Genomic DNA, 27,066 nt, shown 5'->3' on the forward strand with positions numbered 1-27,066 from the left:
GCAGGCTCAGGAAGAGCTTCTTCCCTGAGGCTGTGACCCTGCTGAACTTAACATCACAGTGTTAAGCAGTATTGCACCCATATTGGACTGTCAGTACTTTTATATTTGTATGCTGTAGCACTTTTTATTTGCAGTTATTTTATAAATAATACTATTCTTTTGCCCTTCTGGTTAGATGCTAATTGCATTTTATTGGCTTTGTATCTGTACTCGGCACAACGACGATAAAGTTGAATCTAATCTAAAAAACCTACAGCACAATACAGGCCCTTCAGCCCACAAAGCTGTGCTGAACATGTCCTTACCTTAGAACTACCTAGGCTTACCCATAGCCCTCTATTTTCCTAAGCTCTATGTCTCTTAAAAGACCCTATTGTTTCCGCCTCCACCGCTGCCACCGGCAGCCCATTCCACGCACTCACCACTCTCTGCGTAAAAAAAAAAAACTACCCCTGACATCTCCTCTTTCTCTACTTACAAGTACCTTAAAACTATGCCCTCTCGTGCTAACCTTTTCAGCCCTGGGGAAAAAGCTTCTGACTATCCACACAATCAATGCCTCTCATTAGCTTGTACACCTTTATCAGGTCGCCTTTCATCATCCATGTGTGTTCCTTCGTCTTACCCTTCCTGTAGTCCATAATCAGCTCTTTTGTCTTTATGACCTTGAGTGCAAGGTTGTTGCTGCTGCACCATTCCACTAGTTGGCATATCTCACTCCTGTACGCCCGCTCGCCTCCATCTGAGATTCTACCAACAATGGTTGTATCATCAGCAAATTTATGGAAGAATAATGATCTGTTTCCTAAGTAGAAGCATCGGTAACTCGGGCTGTAGTATTACAGTTGAACTCCTGTTTATACTCGCACCTGCAGTTCTACTTTCCTTCTCTGTATGACTGTAATTATATACAAAAATAATATTTCATTTTGAAATGATGCTCAGTTTTCAAAATAGTTTATAGTGATGATTGAAGAAGGTCTTGGTGAAGTTTTTTTCTGGTACTGAGCTACCAGAACCCATAAGTGACTGAAATCACATTTCCTGTTTCGAGGACAGCATGCTAATATCCTCGGCAAGTCAGAGCGCATCTGTGGAGAGGGAAACAGAAATAACTGTTTAATTGGAGTAAGGGGAAATATGAGGCTATCAGGCAGGAACTTGGAAGCATAAATTGAGAACAGATATTCTCAGGGAAATGTACGGAAGAAATGTGGCAAATGTTCAGGGGGTATTTGCGTGGAGCTCTGCGTAGGTATGTTCCAATGAGACAAAAGGATGGTAGGATACAGGAACTGTTGTGTGCAAAGGCTGTTGTAAATCTTATCAAGAAGAAAAGAGCTTATGAAAGGTTCAAAAAACTAGATAATGATAGAGATCTAGAAAATTATACGGCTAGCAGGAAGGAGCTTAAGAAAGAAATTAGGAGAGCCAGAAGGGGCCATGAGAAGGCCTTGGCGGACAGAATTAAGGAAAACCGCAAGGCATTCTACAAGAATGTGAAAAGCAAGAGGATAAGACATGAGAGATTAGGACCAATCAAGTGTGTATGGAACCGGAGGAGATAGCAGAGGTACTTAATGAGTACTTTGCTTCAATATTCACTACAGAAAAGGATCTTGGCAATTGTAGGGATGACTTACAGTGGATTGAAAAGCTTGAGCATGGAGATATTAAGGAAGAGGATGTGCTAGAGCTTTTGGAGAGCATCAAGTTGGATAAGTCACCAGGACTGGATGAGATGTACACCCAAGCTACTGTGGGAGGCAAGGGAGGAAATTACTGAGCCTCTGTTGATGATCTTTGCATCATCAAAGGGGACGGGAAAGGTTCCGGAGGATTGGAGGGCTGCGGATGTTGTTCCCTTATTCAAGAAAGGGAGTAGAGATAGCCCAGGAAATTATAGACCAGTGAGTCTTACTTCAGTGGTTGGTAAGCTGATGGAGAAGACCTTGAGTGGCAGGATTTATGAACATTTGGAGAGGCATACTATGATTAGGAGTAGTCAGCATGGCTTTGTGAAAGGCAGTTTGTGCCTTACGAGCCTGATTGAATTTTCTGAGGATGTGACTAAACACATTGATGAAGGTAGGGCAGTAGATGTAGAGTATATGGATTTCAGCAAGGCATTTGACAAGTTACCCCATGCAAGGCTTATTGAGAAAATAAGGAGGCATGGGATCTAAGGGAACATTGCTTTGTGGATCCAGAACTGGCTTGCCCACATAAGGCAAAGAATGGATGTAAACAGATCATATTCTGCATGGAGGTCGGTCACCAGTGGTATGCCTCAGGGATCTGTTCTGAGACCCCTGCTCTTCGTGATTTTTATAAATGACCTAGATGAAGAAGTGGAGAGATGGGCTAGTAAATTTGATGATGAAACAAGATCGTAGGTGTTGTGGATAGTGTGGAAGGCTGTCAGAGTTTACAGCGGGACATTGATAGGATGCAAAACTGAGCTGAGAAGTGACTGATGGAGTTCAACCCAGGTAAGTGTGAGGTGGTTCATTTTGGTAGGTCAAATATGATGGTAGAATATTGTATTGATGGTAAGATTCTTGGCAGCGTGGAGGATTAGAGGGATCTTGGGATCTGAGTCCATAGGACACTCAAAGCTGCTGCACAGATTGACTCTGTGGTTAAGAAAGCATGCGGTGCATAGGCCTTCAACATTGTAGGATTAAGTTTAGGAGCCGAGAGGTAATGTTGCAGCTATATAGGACCCTGGTCAGACCCCACTTGGAGTACTGTGCTCTGTTCTGATCGCCTTACTATAGGAATGATGTGGAAACCCTAGACAGGGTACAGAGGAGATTTACAAGGATGTTGCCTGGATTGGGAGGCATGCTTTATGAGAATAGGTTGAGTGAACTTGGCCTTTTTTCCTTGGAGCGACGGAAGATGAGAGGTGACCTGATAGAGGTGTATAAGATGATGAGAGGTATTGATCATGTGGATAGTCAGAGGCTTTTTCCCAGGGCTGAAATGGCTAGCACAAGAGGGCACAGTTTTATGGTGCTTGGAAGTAGGTTCAAAGGAGATGTCAAGGATAAGTTTCTTACACAGAGAGTGGTGAGTGTGTGGAATGAGCTGCCTGCGACAGTGGTGGAGGCAGATAAGATAGGGTCTTTTAAGTGACTCCTGGACAGGTACATGGAGCTCAGAAAAATAGAGGGCTATGGGTAACCCTAGGTAATTTCTAAGGTAAGGAAATGTTCGGCACAACTTTGTGGGCTGAAGTGCCTGTATTGTGCTGTAGATTTCTATGTTCTGTGTTCTAATGTTTCGGGTCAATGACCTTTCATCAGGTCATTGTCACCTTTGCTTTTTTTGCATCACTTCTGATTCTCATCAGAAATACCGGTTTCCTCAGGTCACAATCATTCTCGTCTTCACCTTCCCCAACTCCATCTCCAACGCGGGCAAAAGATGCCACAGTAGCAAAGACTAAAGGAGGAATAGGAGGCGCTGCAGGAGGAGTTGATGCTCCAGCCCCCACTGGAAAAAGGTAAAGTTACCGTTAACCTATTTATTCAACATTGTCTTTATTAAAGGTGCATGCAGAATTTTCACAAATTTCAAAATTACAAGATATCTGTATTATTGTTCCCATGTTTGTAGGATTGCACCAGTGTAAATCCAGACTTTGTAGCCTTTCTAATTCTAATTCTATTCTTCCTGTTTTAGTAACACATTTCTCTAATGAGTTATGTCATCTTTCACCTAGTAAACAAACCAATGTTCATTTACAGCTTTCTCATTATAGTGCAAAGGTATAAAGCTGAACTGATAGTCTGTGGTGTCAGACTGATTAGAAAGGTGCCTTTGGACTCCATAGTCCATGTGATCAGAGCAGCAAGGAGTATGGTAATTGCTGATTGCTGCACTGTTGGCAGTTATATCTTGAGTGTTCCATGCTCTATTTTTCTCTCTGACCCCACGCTTATTTCTTCCCTTCTGCTCTCCCTGCCTCACTTTCACTCCTATTTTAAACACTCAGCAGGTCTCACACTGCGTCTCAATAAATAAGTAATAAGTTATTCTGGCTCAATATCAGAAATAGTTATGCATTGAGAATGGAAATGGAGGGAACAACCTATGAAAAATGACAATCCATAGGACTATGGGCTGAACAGATCCCTGTGTCCTGATAGCCAGTGAGGTTTACAGTGCTTGTCTTTCATTAGAATATTTTTACAGTTTTCAGCTCTCAATCTAGTCAGGTGGAAAAAGGCAGCATACATGAGGTTTAGGAAGCAAGGATCAGATGGGTCTACTGAGGAACATAGGGTAGCAAGAAAGGAGCTTAAGAAGGGGCTGAGAAGAGCAGGAAGGGGGCATGAGAAGGCCTTGGCGAGTAGGGTAAGGGAAAACCCCAAGGCATTCTTCAGTTATGTGAAGAACAAAAGGATGACAAGAGTGAAGGTAGGACAGATGAGAGATAAAGGTGGGAAGATGTGCCTGGAGGCTGTGAAAGTGAGCGAGGTCCTCAATGAATACTTCCCTTTGGTATTCACCAATGAGAGGGAACTTGATGGCGGTGAGGACAATATGAGTGAGGTTGATGTTCTGGAGCATGTTGATATTAAGGGAGAAGAGGTGGTGGAGTTGTTAAAATACATTAGGATGGATAAGTCCCCGGGGCCTGATGGAATGTTCCCCAGGCTGCTCCACGAGGCAAGGGAAGAGATTGCTGAGCCTCTGGGTAGGATCTTTATGTCCTCGTCCACGGGAATGGTACCGGAGTATTGGAGGGTGGCGAATATTGTCCCCTTGTTCAAAAAAGGTAGTAGGGATAGTCCGATAGACCAGTGAGCCTTACATCTGTGGTGGGAAAGCTGTTGGAAAAGATTCTAAGATTCTTATAGATAGAATCTGTGGGCATTTAGAGAATCATGGTCTGATCAGGGACAATCAGCATGGCTTTGTGAAGGGCAGATCGTGTCTAACAAGCCTGATAGGTGACCAGGCATATAGATGAGGGTATTGCAGTGGATGTGATCTACATGGATTTTAGTAAGGCATTTGATAAGGTTCCACGCGGTAGGCTTATTCAGAAAGTCAGAATGCATGGGATCCAGGGAAGTTTGGCCAGGTGGATTCAGAATTGGCTTGCCTGCAGAAGGCAGAGGGTCGTGGTGGAAGGAGTACATTCAGATTGGAGGGTTGTGACTAGTGGTGTCCCACAAGGATCTGTTCTGGGACCTCTACTTTTCGTGATTTTTATTAATGACCTGGAGGTGGGGGTAGAAGAGTGGGTTGGCAAGTTTGCAGACGACACAAAGGTTGGTGGTGTTGTAGATAGTGTAGAGGATTGTTGAAGATTGCAGAGAGACATTGATAGGATGCAAAAGTGGGCTGAGAAGTGGCAGATGGAGTTCAACCTGGAGAAGTGTGAGGTGGTACACTTTGGAAGGACAAACTCCAAGGCAGAGTACAAAATAAATGGCAGGATACTTGGTAGTGTGGAGGAGCAGAGGGATCTGGGGGTACATGTCCACAGATCCCTGAAAGTTGCCTCACAGGTAGATAGGGTAGTTAAGAAAGCTTATGGGGTGTTAGCTTTCTTAAGTCGAGGGATAGAGTTTAAGAGTCGCGATGTAATGATGCAGCTCTATAAAACTCTGGTTAGGCCAGACTTGGAGTACTGTGTCCAGTTCTGGTCGCCTCAGTATAGGAAGGATGTGGAAGCATTGGAAAGGGTACAGAGGAGATTTACCAGGATGCTGCCTGGTTTAGAGAGTATGGATTATGATCAGAGATTAAGGGAGCTAGGGCTTTACTCTTTGGAGAGAAGGAGGATGAGAGGAGACATGATAGAGGTGTACAAGATATTAAGAGGAATAGACAGATTGGACAGCCAGCGCCTCTTCCCCAGGGCACTTCTGCTCAGTACAGGAGGACATGGCTTCTAAGGGGAGTAAGGGGAGGGAAGTTCAAGGGGGATATTAGAGGAAGGTTTTTTACTCAGAGAGTGGTTGGTGCGTGGAGGCAGGTACACTAGTGAAGTTTAAGAGACTACTAGACAGGTATGTGGAGGAATACAAGGTGGGGGGTTATATGTGAGGCAGGGTTTGAGGGTCGGCACAACATTGTGGGCCGAATGTGTACTGTTCTGTGTTCTAATATTGATTTACCCATTTCACATGCTTTTCTCTATGTTGCAACTGGCCAGTTCTGCTGTTTAACTATCTGTAAGACTAACTTATCCCTCTGCTTTATCACTGTCTGAAATGCAGAGCGTTCCTAAAATTCTTCTTTAGTTTTTGTTTTCAGGTTTCAACAGATGCTCTGACCTACATTCCAGCTTTCATATTCTCTCTCTCTCTCTCCCCCTCCCCCCTCTCTCCCTCCCCCCTCTCTCTCCCTCCCCTTCTGTCCCCCTTCCCCCTTCCCTCCCCCCTCTCGTGCTCTCTCTCTCCCCCCGCCCCCACCTTCTTTAAGTTGTCATAATCAGCAGGATCACATTGGCAACCCTGTCTTCAGCCTATAAGAAAGGTTATCTTTGTTCTATCATCCCTCCCCCACCCTCTCTTCAATCTGAAATGTTAACTGTTTATCTGCTACAGAAATGTTATCTGTTTATCTGCCCTGCTGAGTATTTTAGCATTTTCTGTATTTTTGAATTTACAGCATCGTGTTGTTCTTTGGTTTTTAGTAAGTTCATAAGGTTAGGGTGAAGGAACTTGATGGTGAGACCTGCAGCTGTTCTGTTGAGATGGCCATTCACATGCAGATCAAGTGGCCTCATATCCCCCATTGTCCTGAAATAAATTTAATACTATGACTTCATCACTGTAGAACAAATTAATATGATGCAATTCTGTCGAATGTTCCGATTTCACAATCTGAAACTATGAACTCATTACAAATTTCAACATTCTCCTTTATCTCATTACAATAATTTGTTTGATTTAGCTGATAAGTAAACAAAATTCATGTGCAGGAACCATTTCTAAAAATGTGTTTCACGTTTGAACTATCACTTTGTTGGATTTACAAGATGTCTGTGAAGTACATTCCCTGTCCTACATTAAAAAGCTTGTATATTTATACCAGAAGACCATAAGAAATAGAAAGAGAATGAGACCATTCAGCCCATCAAGTCTCTCCACCATTCTATCATATCCCTCACAACCACATTCTCCTGCCTTCTCCCCATGACCTTGACACCATTACTAATCACAAACCTATCAACCTCCACTTTGAATATACTCAACAGCTGTCTGCAGCAACGAATTCAACAGATTTACTGAATTCCTTCTTACCTCTGTTCTAAATGGGTGTCCCTCTGCCCTCTGGTCCTAGACTCCTCCACTGCAGGGACCATCCTCTCCACATCCATTACTAATTAGGCCTTTCAATATTCGATATGTTTCAGTAAGATTCCCCCACCCCCTTTCTTCCAGACTCCATTGAGTACAGGCTCAGGGCCCTCCAGCACTCCTCAAGTGTTAACCCTCTTGTTCCCAAAGGTATTCTCATGAAACTCCTCTGCACCCTCTCCAATGCTTGCACATCTTTGCTTAGATAAGGGACCTAAAACTGATCACAATACTCCCTGCGGTCTGACCAATCCCTTATAAATCCTCAGCATTACATCTGTTAAGTGAAGTACATGCCTGACCAGCACAGTTTACGTTAAACAGCTTTTATTACAGTGCCTATTCAATGTATTCACCCCCCCCTCAGAAGTTTTCATGTTTTGTTATCTTACTACAGTGGATTTAATTTGCCTTTTTTTGACACTGATCAACAGAAAAAGACTTTTGTTTCAATGTGAAAACAGATCTTTACAAGGTTATCTAAATTAGTTACAAGTATAAAGCACAAAATAATTGATTGTTTAAGTATTCACCCCCTTTAATATGACACGTCAAATCATCACTGGTTTTAGAAGTCACATAATTAGTTAAATGGAGGTCCCCTGTGCAGTCAAGCACCCCTGTGGCCATTCCTCTCAGTAATAAGTATATTGCTTATTGTGGAGGGGTGACCTCCTAGGGGAATGTCACAGAGTCCGGGTTACTGACACTGAGCATAGATATGTGCTGCAGAAGGGGAAGAGAGAGAAGATGAGAGCAGTATTGATAGCGGACTCAGTAGTCAGGGGAACAACAGGGAGATTCTGTGGATGTGAATGGGACATCCGAATGATTTGTTGCCTCCCATGTGCAATGAGGGACGTATTGGATCACTTCAACAGCCTTTAGGAGATGGAGAGAGAGCAGCTAGAAGTCTTGGTAGATATTGGTACCAATGTCATAGGAAGGAAAAACAGAGGTCCTGAAAAGATAGAGAGCTAGGTAGAAAGCTGAGAAGCAGGACCTACAGAGTAGTAATTTCTGGATTGCTGCCTATGCCACACACCAGTGAGGGTAGAAACAGGATGATTTGGCAGGTAAATGTGTGGCTGTGAAGTTGATGCAGGGGCAGGGCTTAAGGTACTTGGATCATTGGGATCTCTTCTAGAGGGCACATGACTTGTTCAAAAGACCCCAGTGGAACACCACTTGTCACCGGCAGCCAACCAGAAAAGGCTCCTTTTATTCCCAATCTTTGTCTCCTGCTAATCAGCCACTGCTTTGTCTATGCTAAATCTTTCCTGTAATACCATGAGTTTGTAGCTTATTAAGCAGCCTCATGTTTGGCACCTTGTCGAAGACCTTCAGAAAATCCAAGTGCACAAAATCAACCAATTCTCCTTTGTCTATCTTGCTTATTATTTATTCAAAGAATTCCAACAGATATATCAGGAAAGATTTTTCCTTGAGGAGTTTATGCTGATGTCCTATTTTATCATGTGTCAATAGACAATAGATGCAGGTGTAGGCCATTCGGCCCTTCGAGCCAGCACCGCCATTCACTGTGATCATGGCTGATCATCCACAATCAGTACCCTGTTCCTGCCTTCTCTCCATATCCCTTTACTCCGCTATCTTTAAGAGCTCTGTCTAACTCTTTCTTGAAAGCATCCAGAGAATTGGCCTCCACTGCCTTCTGAGGCAGAGCATTCCACAGATCCACAGCTTTCTAGGTGAAAAAGTTTTTCCTCAACTCAGTTCTAAATGACCTACCCCTTTTTCTTAAACTGTGGCCTCTGGTTCTGGACTACCCCAACATCGGGAACATAACATCCAAGTACCCCAAAACTACATCCTGAAGGGAACCAATATTCTCATGGACAGGTTTGTTAGAGCTGTTGGAGAGGGTTTAAATTAATTTGGTGGGGGAATGAGAACCAGAGTGAAGGGACTCAGGATAGGACAGATAGTAAAAAAGGAAAGATAGCTTGCAGTCAGACTAAGAAATAAGCTGGATGAGCTTGTTGCACTATTATAGATTGTCAGATATGATGTGGCCATCACTGAATTGTGGCAGAAGGATGGTTGTAATTGGGAGCTGAATGTCCAAGGTCACACGTTGTATCGGAGGGATAGGAAGGCAGAGAGGGGGTGGCGTGGCTCTGCTGGTAAAGAGTGGCATCAAATCGTTAGAAAGATGTGACATAGAATTGGAAGATGTTGAATCCTTCTCAGTTGAGTTATGAAAAAAACTGCATGGGTAAAAGGACCAGATTGTAGTTATATACAGGCCTCCCAACAGTACTTTGGATGTGGACCACAGATTAAAATGGGAAATTAGGCCACAGCTGGGTACTGTGTGCAGTTCTGGTCTCCTTATTTGAGGAAGGATAGAAACAGAAAACCTACAGCACTATGCAGGCCCTTTGGCCCACAAAGCTGTGCCGAACATGTCCTTACCTTAGAAATTACCTAGGGTTACCCATAACCCTCTATTTTTCTGAGCTCCATATACCTGTCCAGGGGTCTCTTAAAAGACCTTATCATACTGGCTTTGGAGGCGGTGCAGAGGAGGTTCACCAGGTTGATTCCAGAGATGAAGGGGTTAGACTATGAGCAGAAATTGAGTTGCCTGGGACTGTACTCGCTGGTATTCAGAAGAATGAGAGGAGATCTTATATAAACGGATAAAATTATGAAAGAGATAGATAAGATAGAGGGAGGAAAGTTTCCACTGATAGGTGAGACTAGGACTAGGTGACATGGCCTCAAGATTTGGAGGAGTAGATTTAGGACAGAGATGAGAAAGAATTGCTTTACCCTGGGAGTGGTGAATCTGTGGAATTCTCTGCCTGATGAAACAGTGGCAGCTGCCTCAGTAGATATATTTAAGACAAAGTTGAATAGATTTTTACATAGTAGAGGAATTGAGTTACGGGGAAAAGGCAGGTAGGTGAAGATGAGTCCATGGTCAGATCAGCCGTGATCTTATTAAATGGCGGAGCAGTTTTGATGGGCCAGATGACCTACTCCTCCTCCTATTTTTTATGTTCTTATGAAGTAGAAAAGGCATGTCAAAAGGACAGTCTTATGATAGTCATAGGAGATTTCATCATGGAGGTTGATTGGGAAAATCAGGTTGGTTATGGATCTCAAGAGAGTCAGTTTGTTGAACGCTTACGAAATGGCTTTTTAGAGCAGTTTGTCATTGAGCCAACTAGGGCATCAGCTATACTGGATTGGGTGTTATGTAATGAACCAGAGATGATTAGGGAGCTTATGTAAAAGAACCCTTAGGAGGCTGTGATCATGGTATGATTGAGTTCAACTTGAAATTTGATATGGAGGAAGTAAAGTCAGATGTAGCAGTACTTCAGAGGAGTACAGGAAATTAGAGTGGTATGAGAGAGGAGTTGGTCAAAGTAAGTTGGAAGGAGCTGCTAGCAGGGATGACAGCAGAGCAGCAACTGTGTGAGTTTCTGGGGAAAATGAGAAAGGTGCAGGGTAGATGTACAGTCGGCCCTCCTTATCCGCGGGTTCCGCATGCGCGGATTCAACCAACCGCTGATCAGGAAAACCTGGAAGTTCTCTCTCCAGCACTTGTTGTTTGAGCATGTACAGACTTTTTTCCTTGTCATTATTCCCTAAACAATACAGTATAACAACTATTTACATAACATTTACATTGTATTAGGTATTATAAGTAATCTAGAGATGATTTAAAGTATACGGGAGGATGTGCGTAGATTACCGCGGATCAGGATTGAAAAAAAGATGGAAGTTTTCTCTCCGGCACTCGTTTAAGCATGTACAGACTTTTATTTCTTGTCGTCATTATTCCCTAAACAATACGGTATAACAACTATTTACATAGTATTTACATTGTATTAGGTACTGTAAGTAATCTAGAGATGATTTAAAGTACAGGCAGTCTTTAAGTCAGATTTGTATGTAATTTGGAACAGGTACATTTGGTATTATTTAGTGTCAGTTAGTCAAACGATTGTCTTAGTATATAGTATGTATTAAACCACTGGATTGCTTATTAATAATTGTAGCTTTCATCGGGGCTGGGCCTTTCATATTCTCACTTTATCCTTTAAAATTGTTCCGATCGTTGGTCGACTGTAGGCTAATGCTTTTCCAATGACCAATGGCATTTCACCTCTTTCCAATCACTTTATTATTTCCACTTTATTTTCAATCGTCAATGGAACAGAAACACTGCGGATTCAGCAGCAGCCACAGGCGGTGGGTCCGGAGCTGCCCCAGGTCCTAAAGTCCAGCCGCACTGAGGCAGGTTAAATAAGGGACTTGAGCATCCGCATTTTTTGGTATCTGCAAGGGGTCCCGGAACCAATCCCCTGCAGATAAAGAGGGCTGACTGTATTCCAAAAACAAAGAAATACTCAAACGGCAAAATAGTACAACCATGGCTGATGAGGGAAGTCAAAGCTAATGTAAAAGCAAAGTGAGAACATACAACAGAGTAAAAATTAGTGGTAAGACAGGATTGGGGAGCTTTCAAAATCTAGAGAGTAACTAGAAGAATCATTAAGAGGGAAAAGATGAAATATTAAAAACAAGCTAGCAAACAATATCAAAGTGGATAATAAAAGCTTTTTCAAGTATGTAAAAAAAAATAAAAGAGATGAGAGTAGAAATAGGACTGCTAGAAATTGAGGCCGAAGAAATACGAGGGACAAGGAAATGACAGATAAACTAAATGAGTAATTTGCATCAGTCTTCACTGTGAAAGACACTAGTAGTGTGCCAGATGTTGAAGTGTGCGAGGAAAGAGAAGTGAGTGCAGTTACTAATACAAGGGAGAAGGTGCTCAAAAAATCTGAAAGACTTCAGGATGCATAAGTCAACCAGACCAGATGAACCACATCCTAGGGTCATTAGCAGTTATCTTTCTTAATAATTGGACTCCGGCATGGTGAATTGTTAAGGATGACATTATTGAGTACTTGGCGACATGAAACAAGATAGAACAAAGTTAGCAAGGGGAAATTTTGCCCGACAATCCTATTGAAATTTTTTGAAGAGATTACAAGTAGGAGAGATAAAGCGGATGCTGTGGATGTTGCATATTTGGACTTTCAGAAGGCCTTTGACAAGTTGCCATGCATAAGGCTGCTTACCAAGTTAAGAGCCGATAGTATTACAGGAGATATACTGGCATGGTTGGAGCATTGGCTGATTGGTAGGAGACAGCGAGTGGGAATAAAAGGATCCTTTTCTGGTTGGCTGCCAGTGGCTAGTGGTGTTCTGCAGGGGTGGGTGTTGGGACCACTTCTTTTTCTGCTGTATATCAATGATTTATCTGATGGAATAGATGGCTTTGTTGACAAGTTTTCAGATGATACGAATATTAGTGGAGGGTAGGTAGTGTTGAGGGAAGAGGTAGATGGCAGAAGGATTTGTACATGAGGAGAATGGGCAAGAAAGCGGCAAACAAAATACAGTATTGGAAAATTCATGATCATGCACTTTGGTAGAAGAAGTAAATGTGCAGATTATTATCTAAATGGGGAGAAAATCCAAAAATCTGAAATGCAAAGGGACTTGGGAGTCCCTGTGCAGAACACCCTAAAGGTTAACTTACAGGTGCGGAAGGCAAATGCAATGTTAGCACTCATTTCAAGAGGTCTAGAATACAAGAGCAGGGATGTGATGCTGAAGCTTTATAAGGCACTGGTGAGGCCTCACCTTGAGTATTGTGAACAGTTCTAGGCTCCTTATCTAAGAAAAGATGTGCTGGCATTGGAGAGAGTTCAGAGAAGGTTCACAAGGATGATTCTGGGAATGAAAGGATTATCATATGAAGAATGTTTAATGGTTTTGGGTCTGTACTCGCTTGAGTTTAGAAGGATGAAGGGGGTTCTCATTGAAACCTTTTGAATATTGAAAGGCCTAGACAGAGTAGATGTGGAAAGGATGTTTCCCCTGGTGGTGGAGTCTAGGACAAGAGGATAGAGCCTCAGGATATAAGGGGCTGTCCATTTAAAACAGATGTGGAGAAATTTCTTGAGCAAAAACTAGTGAACCTGGGTGGTGGAACTTATTACCACAGGCAGTTTTGGAGGCCAGGTCGTTGGGTGTATTTAAGGCAGAGCTTGATGGGTTCTTGATTGGGCATGGCATCGAAGGTTACGGGAAGAAGGCTGAGAAGTGAGGCCTAATTCTACTCCTATGTCTTATAGTTTCAATTGATTGTAGTAAAAATACACCTGTATCTGGAAGGTCCAACTGCTGGCGAGTCAGTATCCTGGCGAAAACTACACCATGAAGACAAAAGAACACCCCAAACAACGCCATGGAAAGGTTATTGAAAAGCGCAAGTCAGGATGTGGATACAAGAACATTTCCAAGTCACTGAATATCCTTTTGAGTACAGTTAACTTAATCATCAAGAAATTGAAAGAATATGGCACTGTAAATCTGCCTAGAGCAGGCCATCCTCAAAATCTAAGTGACCATGCAAGAAGGAGACAAGTGAGCGAGGCCACCAAGAGACCGATGATAACTCTGGAGGAGACCAAGCTTAGTGGCTGAGATGGGAGAGTGGCAAAGCGAAGGCCACTGTTGAAAATCTCAGCTAGAGTTTGCCAGAAGGCATGTGGGAGACTCTGAAGGGCACTAGCTTCCCCAGCATTCAGGATATTTTCCAAAGGTAGCGCCATCATGAAGGACTCCCATCACCCAGGATATGCCCTCTTGGCATTGCGACCATCAAGGAGAGGATACAGGAGCCGAAAAACATACACTCAACGTTTCAGAAACAGCTTCTCCCACTCTACCATCAGATTTCTGAATGGGCAATGAAGCCATTTACACTATCTTCCTTTTTGGACTATCTACGGTGCCTATGACAAGAATTTACCCTTTCACCTTGGAAGTTTTCATGTTTTATTGCTTTACAACATTAAATCACAGTGGATTTAATTTGGCTCTTCTTTGACACTGATCAACAGAAAAAGACTCTTTCATGTCAAAGTGAAAGCATCTCTACAAAGTGATCTAAATTAATTACAGATATCAAACACAAAATAACTAATTGCAAAAGTATTTATCCCCTTTAATGTGGAACCAATTGGCTTTAGAAGTCACATAATTTGTTAAATGGAGATCTGTTTTTGGAGACCTGTGTGCAGTCAAGGTGTTTCAATTGATTGTCATAAAAATATACCTGTAGCTGAAAAGTCATGGCAAAAAAATACACCATGAAGACAAAAGAACATTCCAAGCAACTCTATGAAAAGGTTATTGAAAAGTTTCAGTGGCTGAAATGGGAGAGACTGTGCATACAGCAACTGTTGCCTGGGTGCTTCACCAGTCACAGCTTAATGGGAGAGTGGCAAAGAGAAAGCCACTGTTGAACAAAAAACTCACAGGAAATCTCAGCTAGAATTTGTCAGAAGGCATCTGGGAGACTCTGAAGTCAGCTGAAAGAAGATTCTATGGTCTCATGAAACCAAAGTTGAGCTTTTTGGCCATCAAACTAAACACTACATTTGGCGTAAGCTAAACACCATACATTATCAGGAACACACCATTCCTACCGTGAAGCATGGTGGTGGCTGCATCATGCTGTGGGGATGTTTCACTGCAGCAGGCCCTGGAAGGTTTGTGAAGGTAGAGGGTAAAATGAATGCAGTAACATACAGGGAAATCCTGGAGGAAAACCTGATGCAGTCTGCAAAAGAACTGTGACTTGGGAGAAGGTTTGTGTTCCAGCGAGGCAATAACCCCAAGCATAAAGCCAAAGCTACACAGGAATGGCTTAAAAAGAACAAAGTTAATGTCCTGGAGTGGCTGGACTTAAAAAGGGCTGTTCACTCATGATCCCCATGCAGTTTGATCTATCAGATTGAGCAGTTTTGTAAAGAAGAATAGGGAAAAATTTCAGTGTTTAGATATGCAAAGCTAATAAAGACCTATCCACACAGACTCAAGGCTGTAATTGCTGCCAAAGGTGCATCTACTAAGTACTGACTTGAAAGGGGTAAATACTTATACAATCAATTATTTTGTGCTTTATATTTGTAATTAATTTAGATCATTTTGTAGAAATCTGTTTTCACTTTGTCACGACAAAGTCTTTTTCTGTTGATCAGTGTCAAAAAACCCAGATTAAATCCATTGTAATTCAATGTTGTAAAAAATAAAACATGAAAACTTCCAGGGGCAGAGGTGACTACTTTTTATAGGCACTGTATTTCTTGATTGGAACATGTTGCTTATTGAGATGTATGAAAGAAAGAATGTTTATGACATTGTGGGTGGCTGCTGAATTTTTTTATCCTAATTGGCCTGGCTTCAGACCTTTATTAGTACAGAACAACAACTAAGATATCCACTTTGGTGGCAAGAACAGGAAGGCAGATTACTATCTAAATGGAGTCAAGTTAGGAAAAGGGGAAGTACAACGAGATCTAGGTGTCCTTGTACGTCAATCAATGAAAGCAAGCATGCAGGTACAGCAGGCAGTGAAGAAAGCTAATGGCATGCTGACTTTTATAACAAGAGAAATTGAGTATATGAGTAAAGAGGTCCTTCTGCAGCTGTACAGGGCCCTGGTGAGACCCCACCTGGTGTATTGTGTGCAGTTTTGGTCTCCAAATTTGAGGAAGGACATTCTTGCTATTGAGAGAGTGCAGCGTAGGTTCACAAGGTTAATTCTCAGAATGGCGGGACTGTCATATGTTGAAAGTTTGGAGTGACTGGGCTTGTATACTCTGGAATTTAGAAGGATGAGAGGGGATCTGATTGAAACATATAAGATTATTAAGGGATTGGACACACTGGAGGCGGGAAGCATGTTCCCGCTGATGGGTGAGTCCAGAACTAGAGGCCACAGTTTAAGAATAAGGGGTAGGCCATTTAGAACAGAGATGCGGAAAAACATTTTCACCCAGAGAGTGGTGGATATGTGGAATGCTCTGCCCCATAAGGCAGTGGAGGCCAAGTCTCTGGATGTATTCAAGAGAGAGTTAGATAGAGCTCTTATAGATAGCGGGATCAAGGGATATGGGGAGAGGGCAGGAACGGGGTACTGATTGTGTATGATCAGCCATAATCACAGTGAATGGTGGTGCTGGCTATAAGGGCCGAATGGCCTACTCCTGCACCTACTGTCTATTGTCTATTGTCTATATATCAATAAGATTGAAAGAGTGCAGACAAAAGCTACAAGGGTGTTTTAGGGACTTAAGGACCTGAGTTATAGGGAAAGGTTGAATAAGTCAGGACTTTATTTTTCTGGAGCACTGGAAAATGAGGGGAGATTTGGTAGATGTATACAAAATTATGCAGGATTCCAAAAGGCTAAATGCAAGCAGGCGTTTCCACTGATGTTGAGTGAGACAGCAATTAGAAGTTGTGGGTTAACAAAGAACACAGAAACTTACGATACATTGCACGCTCTTCAGCCCACAATATTGTGCCGACCATGTAATCTACTCCAGAGACTGCTTAGAATGTCCCTAGCACATAGCCCTCTAGTTTTTCTAAGCTCCATGTACCTATCTTTTAAGACCCTATTGCATCTGATTCCTCTACCATTGCCAGAAGTACATTCCATGCCCCCACCACTCCTCTGGTGAAAAACTTACCCCTGACATCCCCTTAGTACCTATTTCTAAGCATCTTAAAACTATACCCCCTCGTGTTAGCCATTTCAGCCCTGGGAAAAAGCCTCTGGCTATCCATACGATCAATGCCTCTCATCATCTTATACAACTCTATCAAGTCACCTCTCATCCTTTGTCACTCCAAGGAAAAAAAGCCAGTTCGCTCAACCTATTCTCATAAGGCATGCTTTCCAATCCAGGCAACATCTCGTCTGCACTGTCTCTATAGTGTTCACATCCTTCCTGTAGTGAGGTGACCAGCACTGAACACAGTACTCCAAGTGGGATCTGACCAAAGTCTTACATAGCTGTAACATTATCTCATGGCTCTTGAACTCAGTCCCACGGCTGATGAATGCCAACACTGTCGACCTGTGCAGCAGCTTTGAGTGGCCTATCAGCACAGACCACAGGATCTCTCAGATTCTCCACACTGCAATATATTCTGTCTTCAAATTGGACCTACCTAAATGAACCACTTCACACTTATCTGGGTTGAAGTCCATCTGTCCAGTTCTGCATCCTATCGATGTCCTAATGTAACCTTTAACAACCCTCCAGAATATCCACAACAGCCTCAACCTTTGTGTCATCGCAAACTTACTAACCCACCCTTCTACTTCTTCATCCAGGTCATTTCTAAAAATCACAAAGTGGCGGGGTCCCAGAGCAGATCCCTGTAGAACACCACTGGTCACCGATCTCCATGCAGAATACAAACCATCTACAACCACCCTTTGCCTTCTGTGGGCAAGCCAATTTGGGATCTACAAAGCAAGGTCTCCTTGAATCTCATGCCTCCTTACTTTCTGAAGGAGCTTTGCATGTGGAACCTTATCAAGTGCCTTACTGAAGTCCATATACACTACATCCGCTGCTCTCCCTTCATCAATGTGCTTTGTCACATCCTCAAAGAATTAAATCAGACTTGTAAGGCACAACCTGCCCTTGACAAAGCCATGCTGACTATCCCTAATCAGATTATGTCTCTCCAAATGCTCATAAATCCTGCCTCTCAGGACCTTCTCCAACAGTTTACCCACCATTGAAGTCAGACTCACTGGTCTATAATTTCCTGGGTTATCTCTACTCCCTTTCTTGAACAAGGGAACAACATTTGCAAATCTCCAGTCATCTGGTACTTATCCCGTCCCTATTGATGATGCAAAGATCATCACAAGAGGCTCAGCAACTTAAAGAGTGAAAGGTGAAATGTTTAAGGGAACCTGAGGGGGAGCCACTTCACTCAGAAAGTAGTGAGAGTGTGCAACACTGAAGAGAAATTTGGATAGGTATCTGAGAGGAGTGCTGTCGTCTGGGTATGGGGTAATGGGTATTTAGCAGATTAATAGTTTGGCACAGAGTAGATGGAACAAAAGGCCTGTTTCTGTGCTGAACAGCTCTATGACTCAAGAATTTCTAGTAGCTCTTAGCTATTACTCACGGGCTACTTAATATTATATCTTCTGTTTCTCCAACAGTGATAAGACTGTGAAAAAACTGCCGTCGCCACAGCCTTCAGGTCCGTCTGCAGGAGCAAAGGTTACAAAGGCTGGTGCAGAGGGTGCGAAACCTGCCGAGAACAGAGAGGGAAGGAAGAAGGAGCGGGTGCCCCGCACACCTCCCCGGAGGTCTGGCAACCAGTTACTTTTTGATAAGCTCTTTGCTTTGGCCAAAGCTATAATCTGTGGGACATCATTTTCTGCAACCCTGACAGAACATCCTCAACACATCACTGCAGAGAGAAATAGTTAATTTGTTACAGCATTATTAATACTGGCTTCTTAGATTCCAGATTCCCCACAATCTCAATGGGGATTCAGTATCACATCTCCCTGCCAGTAGTCAAGACCTATAGACACCAGTTCAGTAACTTCACTGTTTACTTCTGTACTGCTTAAGCTCTTTCACTAGAGTTAAAATTTTAAAGTAAATTCATGTAACCATATACAGCCCTGAGATTAATTTTCTTGCAGGCATTCACAGTAAATACAAAGGAACGCAATAGGATTAATGAAAGACCACACAGAACACAAGGGCAAACAACCATTGTGCAAAATGCATTGCTTTCAAGTCTAATTATCACTTAACTATACATGAGTGCAACCAAACAGAACAGCATTCCTCTGGGGGCAAGGTGTAAAACACAGTCCCTTAAACACAGGTTCATGGTGAGGGGTAAAGATTAAAAGCAGATTAAGGAGCAAGTTGATAGGCACCTTGATTAGCATGGACCTGTGACTAAGGGGCATGTTGCCATGTTCTCTGTGTATCTATGCTATTTTGCTACATTGCCCACATTTTGCTATCTTCTCAATTCCCAAATTGTTACTCTTATGGCTGTCCACACCTACCCTCATTTTCAGCACAATGGTCCTCTCTGTACTAACCTATCTTCAATGTGATGAATGTACTTCTTTGTTTTGCCTGCTTTCTGGAAGGTTCTTATACCTAAAGCTCTTTCATATCTTGTTTTCTTTCAGATTAAAATTTATTGCTATTATTGACAGATGAATGTGAGAAGAAAATGAGTGGCAGATGGTGCATCCATTTTTGTGGCTCTCTTTGTCTGCCTTCACATCTTATTCACCAGCTCCACTCCCCTCCCTTTCCCTGCCCCACCATGTCTGTCATCTTCCACACCCCCTCAGTCCACTGATCACCTCGGACTCCTTTCTCACCACTCCCCTTCATACCATCTCACATCTCTACTCTCAGTCCTGATTCCCAGTTGAAACTCAAAACATTGATAATTCCTTTCCTCCCACAGAAATGACCCAAGCTGCAGAGTTTCCCCAGATTACAACATCTGCAAGTCACTTGCTTCTCTGCTTGAAGAAATGACTGACTGACTACTCGGTCTATGCTTCTCATAATATTATAAACTTCAGGTCTCCCCTTGGCCTCCAGAAAAAAGTGTGTCCGACCTCTGCTAATAGCTTATATTCCCTATCCAGGCAACCTAGTGAACCTCTTCAGCACTTTTTCTAAAGCCTACACATCCTGTCTGTAATGGGGTGACCAGAACTGCACACGATTTGATTGTTCTCATTATTCCTCTCTATCCTGACTTGTTCCATTTGCTTGTGTAACGTGCTGTAAGGTTTCCCTGCTAATGTAATGGCCTCTTTGTAGTATTTCACTGCTAAGGTAATGGTTTCTCTGTAGCAGCAATGTTTGGGTTATGGCTAGAGATAATGGGGCTTTGAAGTGTGTGCCATCCAATGAGAGGGATGTTATTCTTTCTTGCGGGTCTGGGAGCAGGGATTTCGTGGTCTTTTGTAGGGGAAAGATGAGGAGAGAAGAAAGAGTTGGTAGACCACCGAACGGAGTGGACTTGGAGTGAGAGTCCAAGGGTCGACTATGCTCAGAGGAGGCTGACGGGGAACAAATGAACGGAACCGTGAGCTCCTATGTTGCACATTTGTCTTCAGAGTAGCCAGGAGGTCGAAGAATACTGCAAGTCATGTATTTGATGCATACGGCAGAAGACACTGCCTACACGGCCACTCCCTTGTCCCACTTGCAGAGTGCCAGACCTCTGGACCTGGTGTGTATGGATTTCCTGTCAATAGAACCCGATGCCAACAACAAGGCGAATGTCTTGGTCATCACAGACCACTACACCAGATATGCTCAGGCTTTTCCTACCAAGGACCAGAGGATGTCTACAGTGGCAAAGCCGTTGTGGGAGAAGTATTTCATTTATTAAGAATACATAGAGATCAGGGATGGGATTTTGAGAGCAGATTCATCCGTGAGTTACTGGGCACGCTTAGAGTTGATAAGTCGAGGACCATGCCCTATCATCTGCAGGGTGATAACCAGCCCAAGAGGTTAAATCGGACCTTGCTAGACATGCTCGGTACCTTGGACTTGTATGAAATTGCTATAAAATTAAATCTAGAGGCCAAACTGGACAGAGAGGAAGGCTATCAAGTTTGCAGCTGGAAAAATTACATGGTATTTCATGCAGAGAAGTGTGAGGTGATGCACTTTAGTAGGACAAACTGGAATAGGACTTACACAGTGAACAGTAGGGCACTGGGTGTGCGGAAGAGCAGAGGAATCTGAGAATACAGATCCATAATTCCTTAAAAATGGTGTAACAGGTAGAAAAGGTAGGTCATAAAGAGAGCTTTTGGCACATTGGCCTTCATAAATCAGAATGCTGAGTACAGGAGTTGGGATGTTATGTTGAAGCTGTATAAGACTTTGGTGAGGCCTAATTTTGTCGTTTCGGTTACCTCCCTTCAGGGAAATATATCAATAAGATTGAAAGAGTGCAGAGAAAATATCCAAGGATGTTGCTGGAACTTCAGGACCTAAAGTATAGGGGAAAATTAGCATTTTTTTTCCAGAAGTGTAAAAAAAAAGGGGGAAATTTGATATAGGTATACAAAATTACAAGTAGTATAGATAGGGTAAATGGATTGGGTGAGACTACAACTTGAGGTCGTAGGTTAAGATTGAAAGGTGAAATGTTTAAAGGAAGCTGAGGGGCAGCCTCCTTGCTCAGAGAGTGATGTGAGTGTGGAACGAGCTGCCAGTGGAAATTTCAACATTCAAGAGAAATTTGAATAGGTTCATGGATGGGAGAGGTGTGGAGGGCTTATGGCATGGGTTCAGGTCAATGGGACTAGGCAGAGTAACAGTCTGGTATGGACTAGATGGGCCAAAGGGCCTGTTTCTGTACCTCAGTACTCTGATTTATGAACTATAAACAAGAGGGGCCACCAAAGGACAAAATGCATAATGGTTTTTATTTTTCAGTGTAGTACATTAAGGCCCCATGCTGAGGAAATGCTTACTTAAGTTCTTAGCTGTTCCTTTGGATTATTCTATTTACATCTGGTCGGTCTCTCTAATATTCCTTATCTGATCACTAAACCCTAAATTGTCTTTTTTGTTAACAGGCAGACTGCAAGTGGGAGTGGTAGTGATAGTGGCAGTAGTTACAGTGGGTCAAGTTCACGTTCACCATCACATTCTCGCTCCATGTCTCGGTCTACGTCAGCATCTGGCTCTCGATCTGCATCAGGTTCCCACCGATCCAGGTAAAGTGGGCTGTCTCTGGTCAGCAGTGTGGATTTTCTAGTGCAAAATGCATTTCAACTAATTAGTCATCCTGCCACTATGCTCATAATGAGCAGTCGTTTTCTGAGAGGTCAGTGCACAGCAACACTAGTTTAGGCTAATATAGTCATGTCCCTTAGAGGTCAAGGGCCTCAGAATCTTAAACTAGAAAAGAGGAAAATACCAAAATTCTGACTCTGGATCACAAATGGTTAAAGATGAGATTTAATTTGCTCATGTATGCTGAAGCATCCAGTGAAATATGTTGATTTTGTCTTCAGCCAACACAATGTGAATGAATATGTATGTGTTGTGGGCAGCTCATGTGTTGACATGCTTCTGGCCCAATACGGTATGTCCACAACTTACTAACCATACGCCTTTGGAATGTGGGAGAAAACTGGAGCACACAGTCAGGGGAAAACATGCAAACTCCTTTCAGAAAGCAGTGGGAACCCCAATCCTACAGCTGGTGCTGCAAAGCATTACGCAACCATGCCACCCTCAGTCCATGTGGTGACGCTTGTTGTCTGCAAGTTCAGGGTAGGTTTTTAGCAGGCTTCTTATGAGTTCTTATGTGAATTGACTGGCAGCCCTCACTACTTGAGAAATATAGTGAGGGTAGTCACAGCACTCATAGGACCTGAATAAGGAGCAGATATCTGAAATAAAACTAAAGCTTGACATCATTGTACAGAAGGAGAAACAGTTTTTGTGTTAACCTTTTTTGAGACTGGAATTCCTTTAACAGTTGTTAAAATTATCAATGACCTTTTTAAACAAAAATTCCACAGCTGTCAATATAGGATCTGAACTTGCTCCCTGCATTACTAACTCAACTGTTGAGCCTCCACCATGTAAAACTACAGTAATAATACATAAATTGACAGCATTGCCAATGGAATTCATTCAACTCTGGGCATCTGATTTGCCTCTCATAGATGAGCTCAGAGTGTGATCTGCTTGGGTGTCAATGCAACTGAATACCCAATAGAGGAACTCAGCAGGTCAGACAGCATCAACGGAAAGGAATAAACAGTTAACGTTTTGGGGGTGAGACCCTTCATCAGGACTGGGAAGGAAGTGCGAAGATACCAGAATAAGAAAGTGGAGGGAGGTGGAAAAGTACAAACTGGCAGGTAATAGGTGAGAGGAGCGGTGGGTGGCTGTGGGGGGATGAAGTGAGAAGAAGGGAGGTGATAGGTGGAAAAGGTAAAGAGCTGAGGAAGGAATCTGATAGAAGACAGTGGACTATGGGAGAAAGGGAAGGAGGAGGGGCGCCAGAGGGATGTGATGGGCCGGTATGGTGAAGCGAAAGGGTAAGGGGGAACTGGAATAGGGAATGGAAAAAGAGAGAGGGGAAATATCTTTTCCTTGTTAAAAGAAGCTACAAGTTTGATAACAGGAATGAATTCAGAAGCTTGATGTGTCATTTGAGTTGGTCACACATTTGTACCCCAGAGTTTTATTTTGAATTATGTAAAAGTGCTTTAAAGAATTCATTTTGTTCTAGATCCCTCAGTGTGAGCAGTGTGTCTTCTGTGTCCAGCGCATCGTCAAGCAGTAGCTCTATCAGAAGTGCAGACTCGGAGAATATGTATGCAGATCTAGCCAGTCCTGTGTCCTCTGCAAGCTCCAGATCACAAGCCCCTCCTCAGCAGCAGAAGCAAAAGGAAAAAGGTGCGTACCATCCCTTGGCATAAAAGAATTCACACCAGTCCTAAGGGGCTGATTTGTGCCCAGACTGAGGTGAGGGAATGTAACCCAGGCACTAGTTGCCAAGGTCTGCAGGCATTTGTTACAGCTCTCGGCTGCCTTTTGGTTGGTAAATTCTGTCCAACTCTGCTGTATGGCTCAAGTTCCAAGTAACCGAGCTCTTTTAACTGAGTATAGGATGTTCTGCTTGTGTTTGCCTTAGGTGTTGACGTAGTAGTTAAAATATTCAAGTTGGATCATGCTACAGTTGTAATCTTGGCAGCAGATCAGTAACATGGAATTCCCATACCTGGTATGCATTCACAAATTAAATTAACATTAAACCAGTTTGAAATGCAGAGAATTGTTTTAACCCATTAATGACATGAACAACACCTGGATAATCTTAATTTCTATAGACCTTGTAGTCCAGATCTAAACTTTGCACTCACCCGTATCTGTTGTGTTGATAATTTAATACGTTAATTTAGTTACTGTGAATTAGTCATGGAGTCATAGAGACAGTCCCTTCGGCCCATCTAATCTGTGCTGAGCTATAAATCTGCCTAGTCCTATTGACCTGCACCTCAACCTTCATACCCCTCCCATCCATGTACCTATCCAAATTTCTCTTAAATGTTGAAATCTAACCCCCATCCGCAACTTATGCTGGCAGCTTGTTCCACACTCACCATCCTCCCCTTCAATATTTCACCTTTCACCCTAAACCCAAGACCTCTGATTCTGATCTCACCCAACCTCAGTGAAAAAACCCTGCTTGCATTTACTCTATCTATACTTCTCATAAATTTTCAATTAAATTTCCCCTCATTCTTCTACGATCTGGAGAATAAAGTACTAACCTATTCAACCTTCCTGGCAATTGTAAATTGTCTCCACACCTTTTAAATCTTATTAACGTCTTTCCTGTAGGTAGTCGACCAAAAACTGTTCGCAGTACTCCGGGTTGGGTCTCACCACCACACTAAATCAATGTCTCTGTGATAACAAGTGAGGAAGTTTATTTCAATAGCACTTTTCAAACACAAGGCAGTTCAAAGTGCTTTACATGGAACAAGATATAAAAATCTATCATCAAATTTCAGACAATATATAAGAAAATAAAGTCATTCAAAAATAGCTATGATAAATAGAAATTCAAGTGCCGGAGATTCTAATTAAAAGTACAGTGAAAAGAGAAGTTTTAAGCCTTGGTTTAAAAGAAATTAAAATTGGGACAGACTTCAGATCCTCTAGAAGGTTATTCCAGATACAAGAAACATAGTAACTAAAAGCTGCTTCACCATGTTTATTTTTGACCAGGGTGGCGGTAAGCAGACCCGCCCCAGACACCTAAGAGCTCGAGAAGGTTCATGATGCAGCAAGAGATGTACTTTGGCCCTAAACCATTCAGTGCTTTATAATCCAATGGTAATATTTTAAAGTCAATCCTCTGATGGACAGGAAGACTGTAGCAATCTGAGAACTGGAGTAGTAAGTTGTACTTTCTTGGTCTTGGTGAGGACTCTAGCAGCAGCGTTCTGAATGAACTGTAGCTGTCTGAGTGATTTTTTTTTTACAGAGAACTGTGAAAACGCCATAAGAGTAATCAAGCCTAATAAAAATAAATGCATGGATGTGTTTTTCTAGATCTTGCTGAGACACCCACTATATTTTTAAGAATTATTTACTTGCAAAGTTTCAGGATGTGGCTTTAATAACTAAGTGTGGGGTGAGACAGTATGGTGGCTAAGTTACAGGATTTGCAAACAGAGTTCTGGGCCACATAACCCAGGGCCACCAGGTTTAAATCCCACCATGTTAGTGAGGAAGTTAAATTCAAATCATTATATCAGTCTCATAGACCATCAGACAATCTCTTGAAGGACATAGAAGTTCAAGCAATCAGTGTTCATGCTATCAGGTTGGAGGCTACCCAGACATTATAGGGTGTTATTCCTCCAACCTGAGTGGAGGAGCAATGGAGGGAGGCTAACAAACTAATATGTGGGAATGGGAAGTGGAATTAAAATGGGTGGCCAGTGGGAAATCCTGCTTTTTCTGGCAGACAGAGCGTAGGTGCTCAGTGATGCAGTCTCCCAGTCTACGCAGGACTCACTGATGTACAGGAGCACGGGATACAGTAGATGACCCTAACAGACTCACAGGTGAAGTGTCACCTCACTGGAAGGACCTTTTGGGGCCCTGAATGGTAGTAAGAGAGGAAGTGTAGCATTTGTTTTGCTTGCAATGATAAGTGCCGGGGGTAGATTAGTAGGGAGGGTCGAATGGACAAGGGAGTCGCGTAAGGAGCGATTGCTACAGAGAGCAGAAAGTGAGGGGGTGGGAAGATTTGTTTGACGGTGGGATCCCATTAGAGATCGTGGAAGTTACAGAGAATTATGTGCTGGACACAGAGGCTGGTGGGGTGGTAGGTGAGGACAAGAGGAACCCTATCCCTGCTGGGATGGGGTGAGGGCATTCCCCATTCCCATTTCCCTCTCTCACCTCATCTCCTTACCTGCCTATCAGATTTCCCCTTCTCCAGCCCTGTACCTCTTGCATCAATTGACTTTCCAGCTCTTTATTTCACCCCTCCCCTTCTCCCAGTTTCACCTATCACCAACTACCTTGTATTTCTTTTCCTCTCTCCCCCCCCCCCCCCCCACCTTTTTACCCTGATCATCTTACTCCAGTCCTTTTGAAGGGTCTTGGCCCGAAATGTCGATTGTTCACTCTTTTCCATAGATGTTGCCTGGCCGGCATTTTGTGTGTGTTGTTTGGATTTCCAGCAACTGCAAATTCTCTCTTGGTTGAAACTGAGCAATCATTCACTTTACAAAGTACCTGTGCTCAGTCCACCAGTTCTGCCATTTTACTTATCCTCCCCATTCCCAAAATGTCTGTCTAGAGCCTCCTCCATACCTCCATAGACCAGAGGAACAGCACCTCATATTCCTCCTGAGAAATGCACAACCAAAAGATATGAACATTGAATTCTTCCAATTTTGGGTAACTGCTCCGCCTCCATCCCATTTTTATCCTCTCCTGATTTACCCAGTTACTCCTACATCTAGCCTTTGTTGCTATTCCCACTCGCCTTTCCTCCATCTCCCTATCCTTCTGCTCACCTGGATCCACCCATCACCTCCCACCCTCTGTCACTATTCACATTCCCCCCTTCTCCATCTCCCTATCACCCTCCTCACCTGGATCCACCCATCACCTCCCACCCTCTGTCACTATTCACATTCCCCCCTTCTCCATCTCCCTATCACCCTCCTCACCTGGATCCACCCATCACCTCCCACCCTCTGTCACTATTCACATTTCCCCCCCCCCCTCCATCT

The 27,066-nt window shown here is 43.0% G+C and overlaps 1 protein-coding gene across 2 annotated transcripts in view; it reads left to right on the plus strand.

Moving 5' to 3' along the window:
- zc3h18 (zinc finger CCCH-type containing 18) overlaps positions 1-27,066 on the plus strand; it is a 293,021-nt gene that overhangs the window by 238,501 nt on the left and 27,454 nt on the right. For both annotated transcript variants that reach the window (XM_073070500.1, XM_073070499.1), the window contains exons 12-15: positions 3,377-3,511; positions 18,427-18,576; positions 21,862-22,002; positions 23,535-23,701. In XM_073070500.1, the coding sequence (XP_072926601.1) occupies positions 3,377-3,511; positions 18,427-18,576; positions 21,862-22,002; positions 23,535-23,701 (593 nt within the window). The remainder of the gene's footprint in view (positions 1-3,376; positions 3,512-18,426; positions 18,577-21,861; positions 22,003-23,534; positions 23,702-27,066) is intronic.

Source organism: Hemitrygon akajei, chromosome 17, assembly GCF_048418815.1.
Source record: "Hemitrygon akajei chromosome 17, sHemAka1.3, whole genome shotgun sequence".
Taxonomy (NCBI): Eukaryota; Metazoa; Chordata; class Chondrichthyes; order Myliobatiformes; family Dasyatidae; genus Hemitrygon; species Hemitrygon akajei.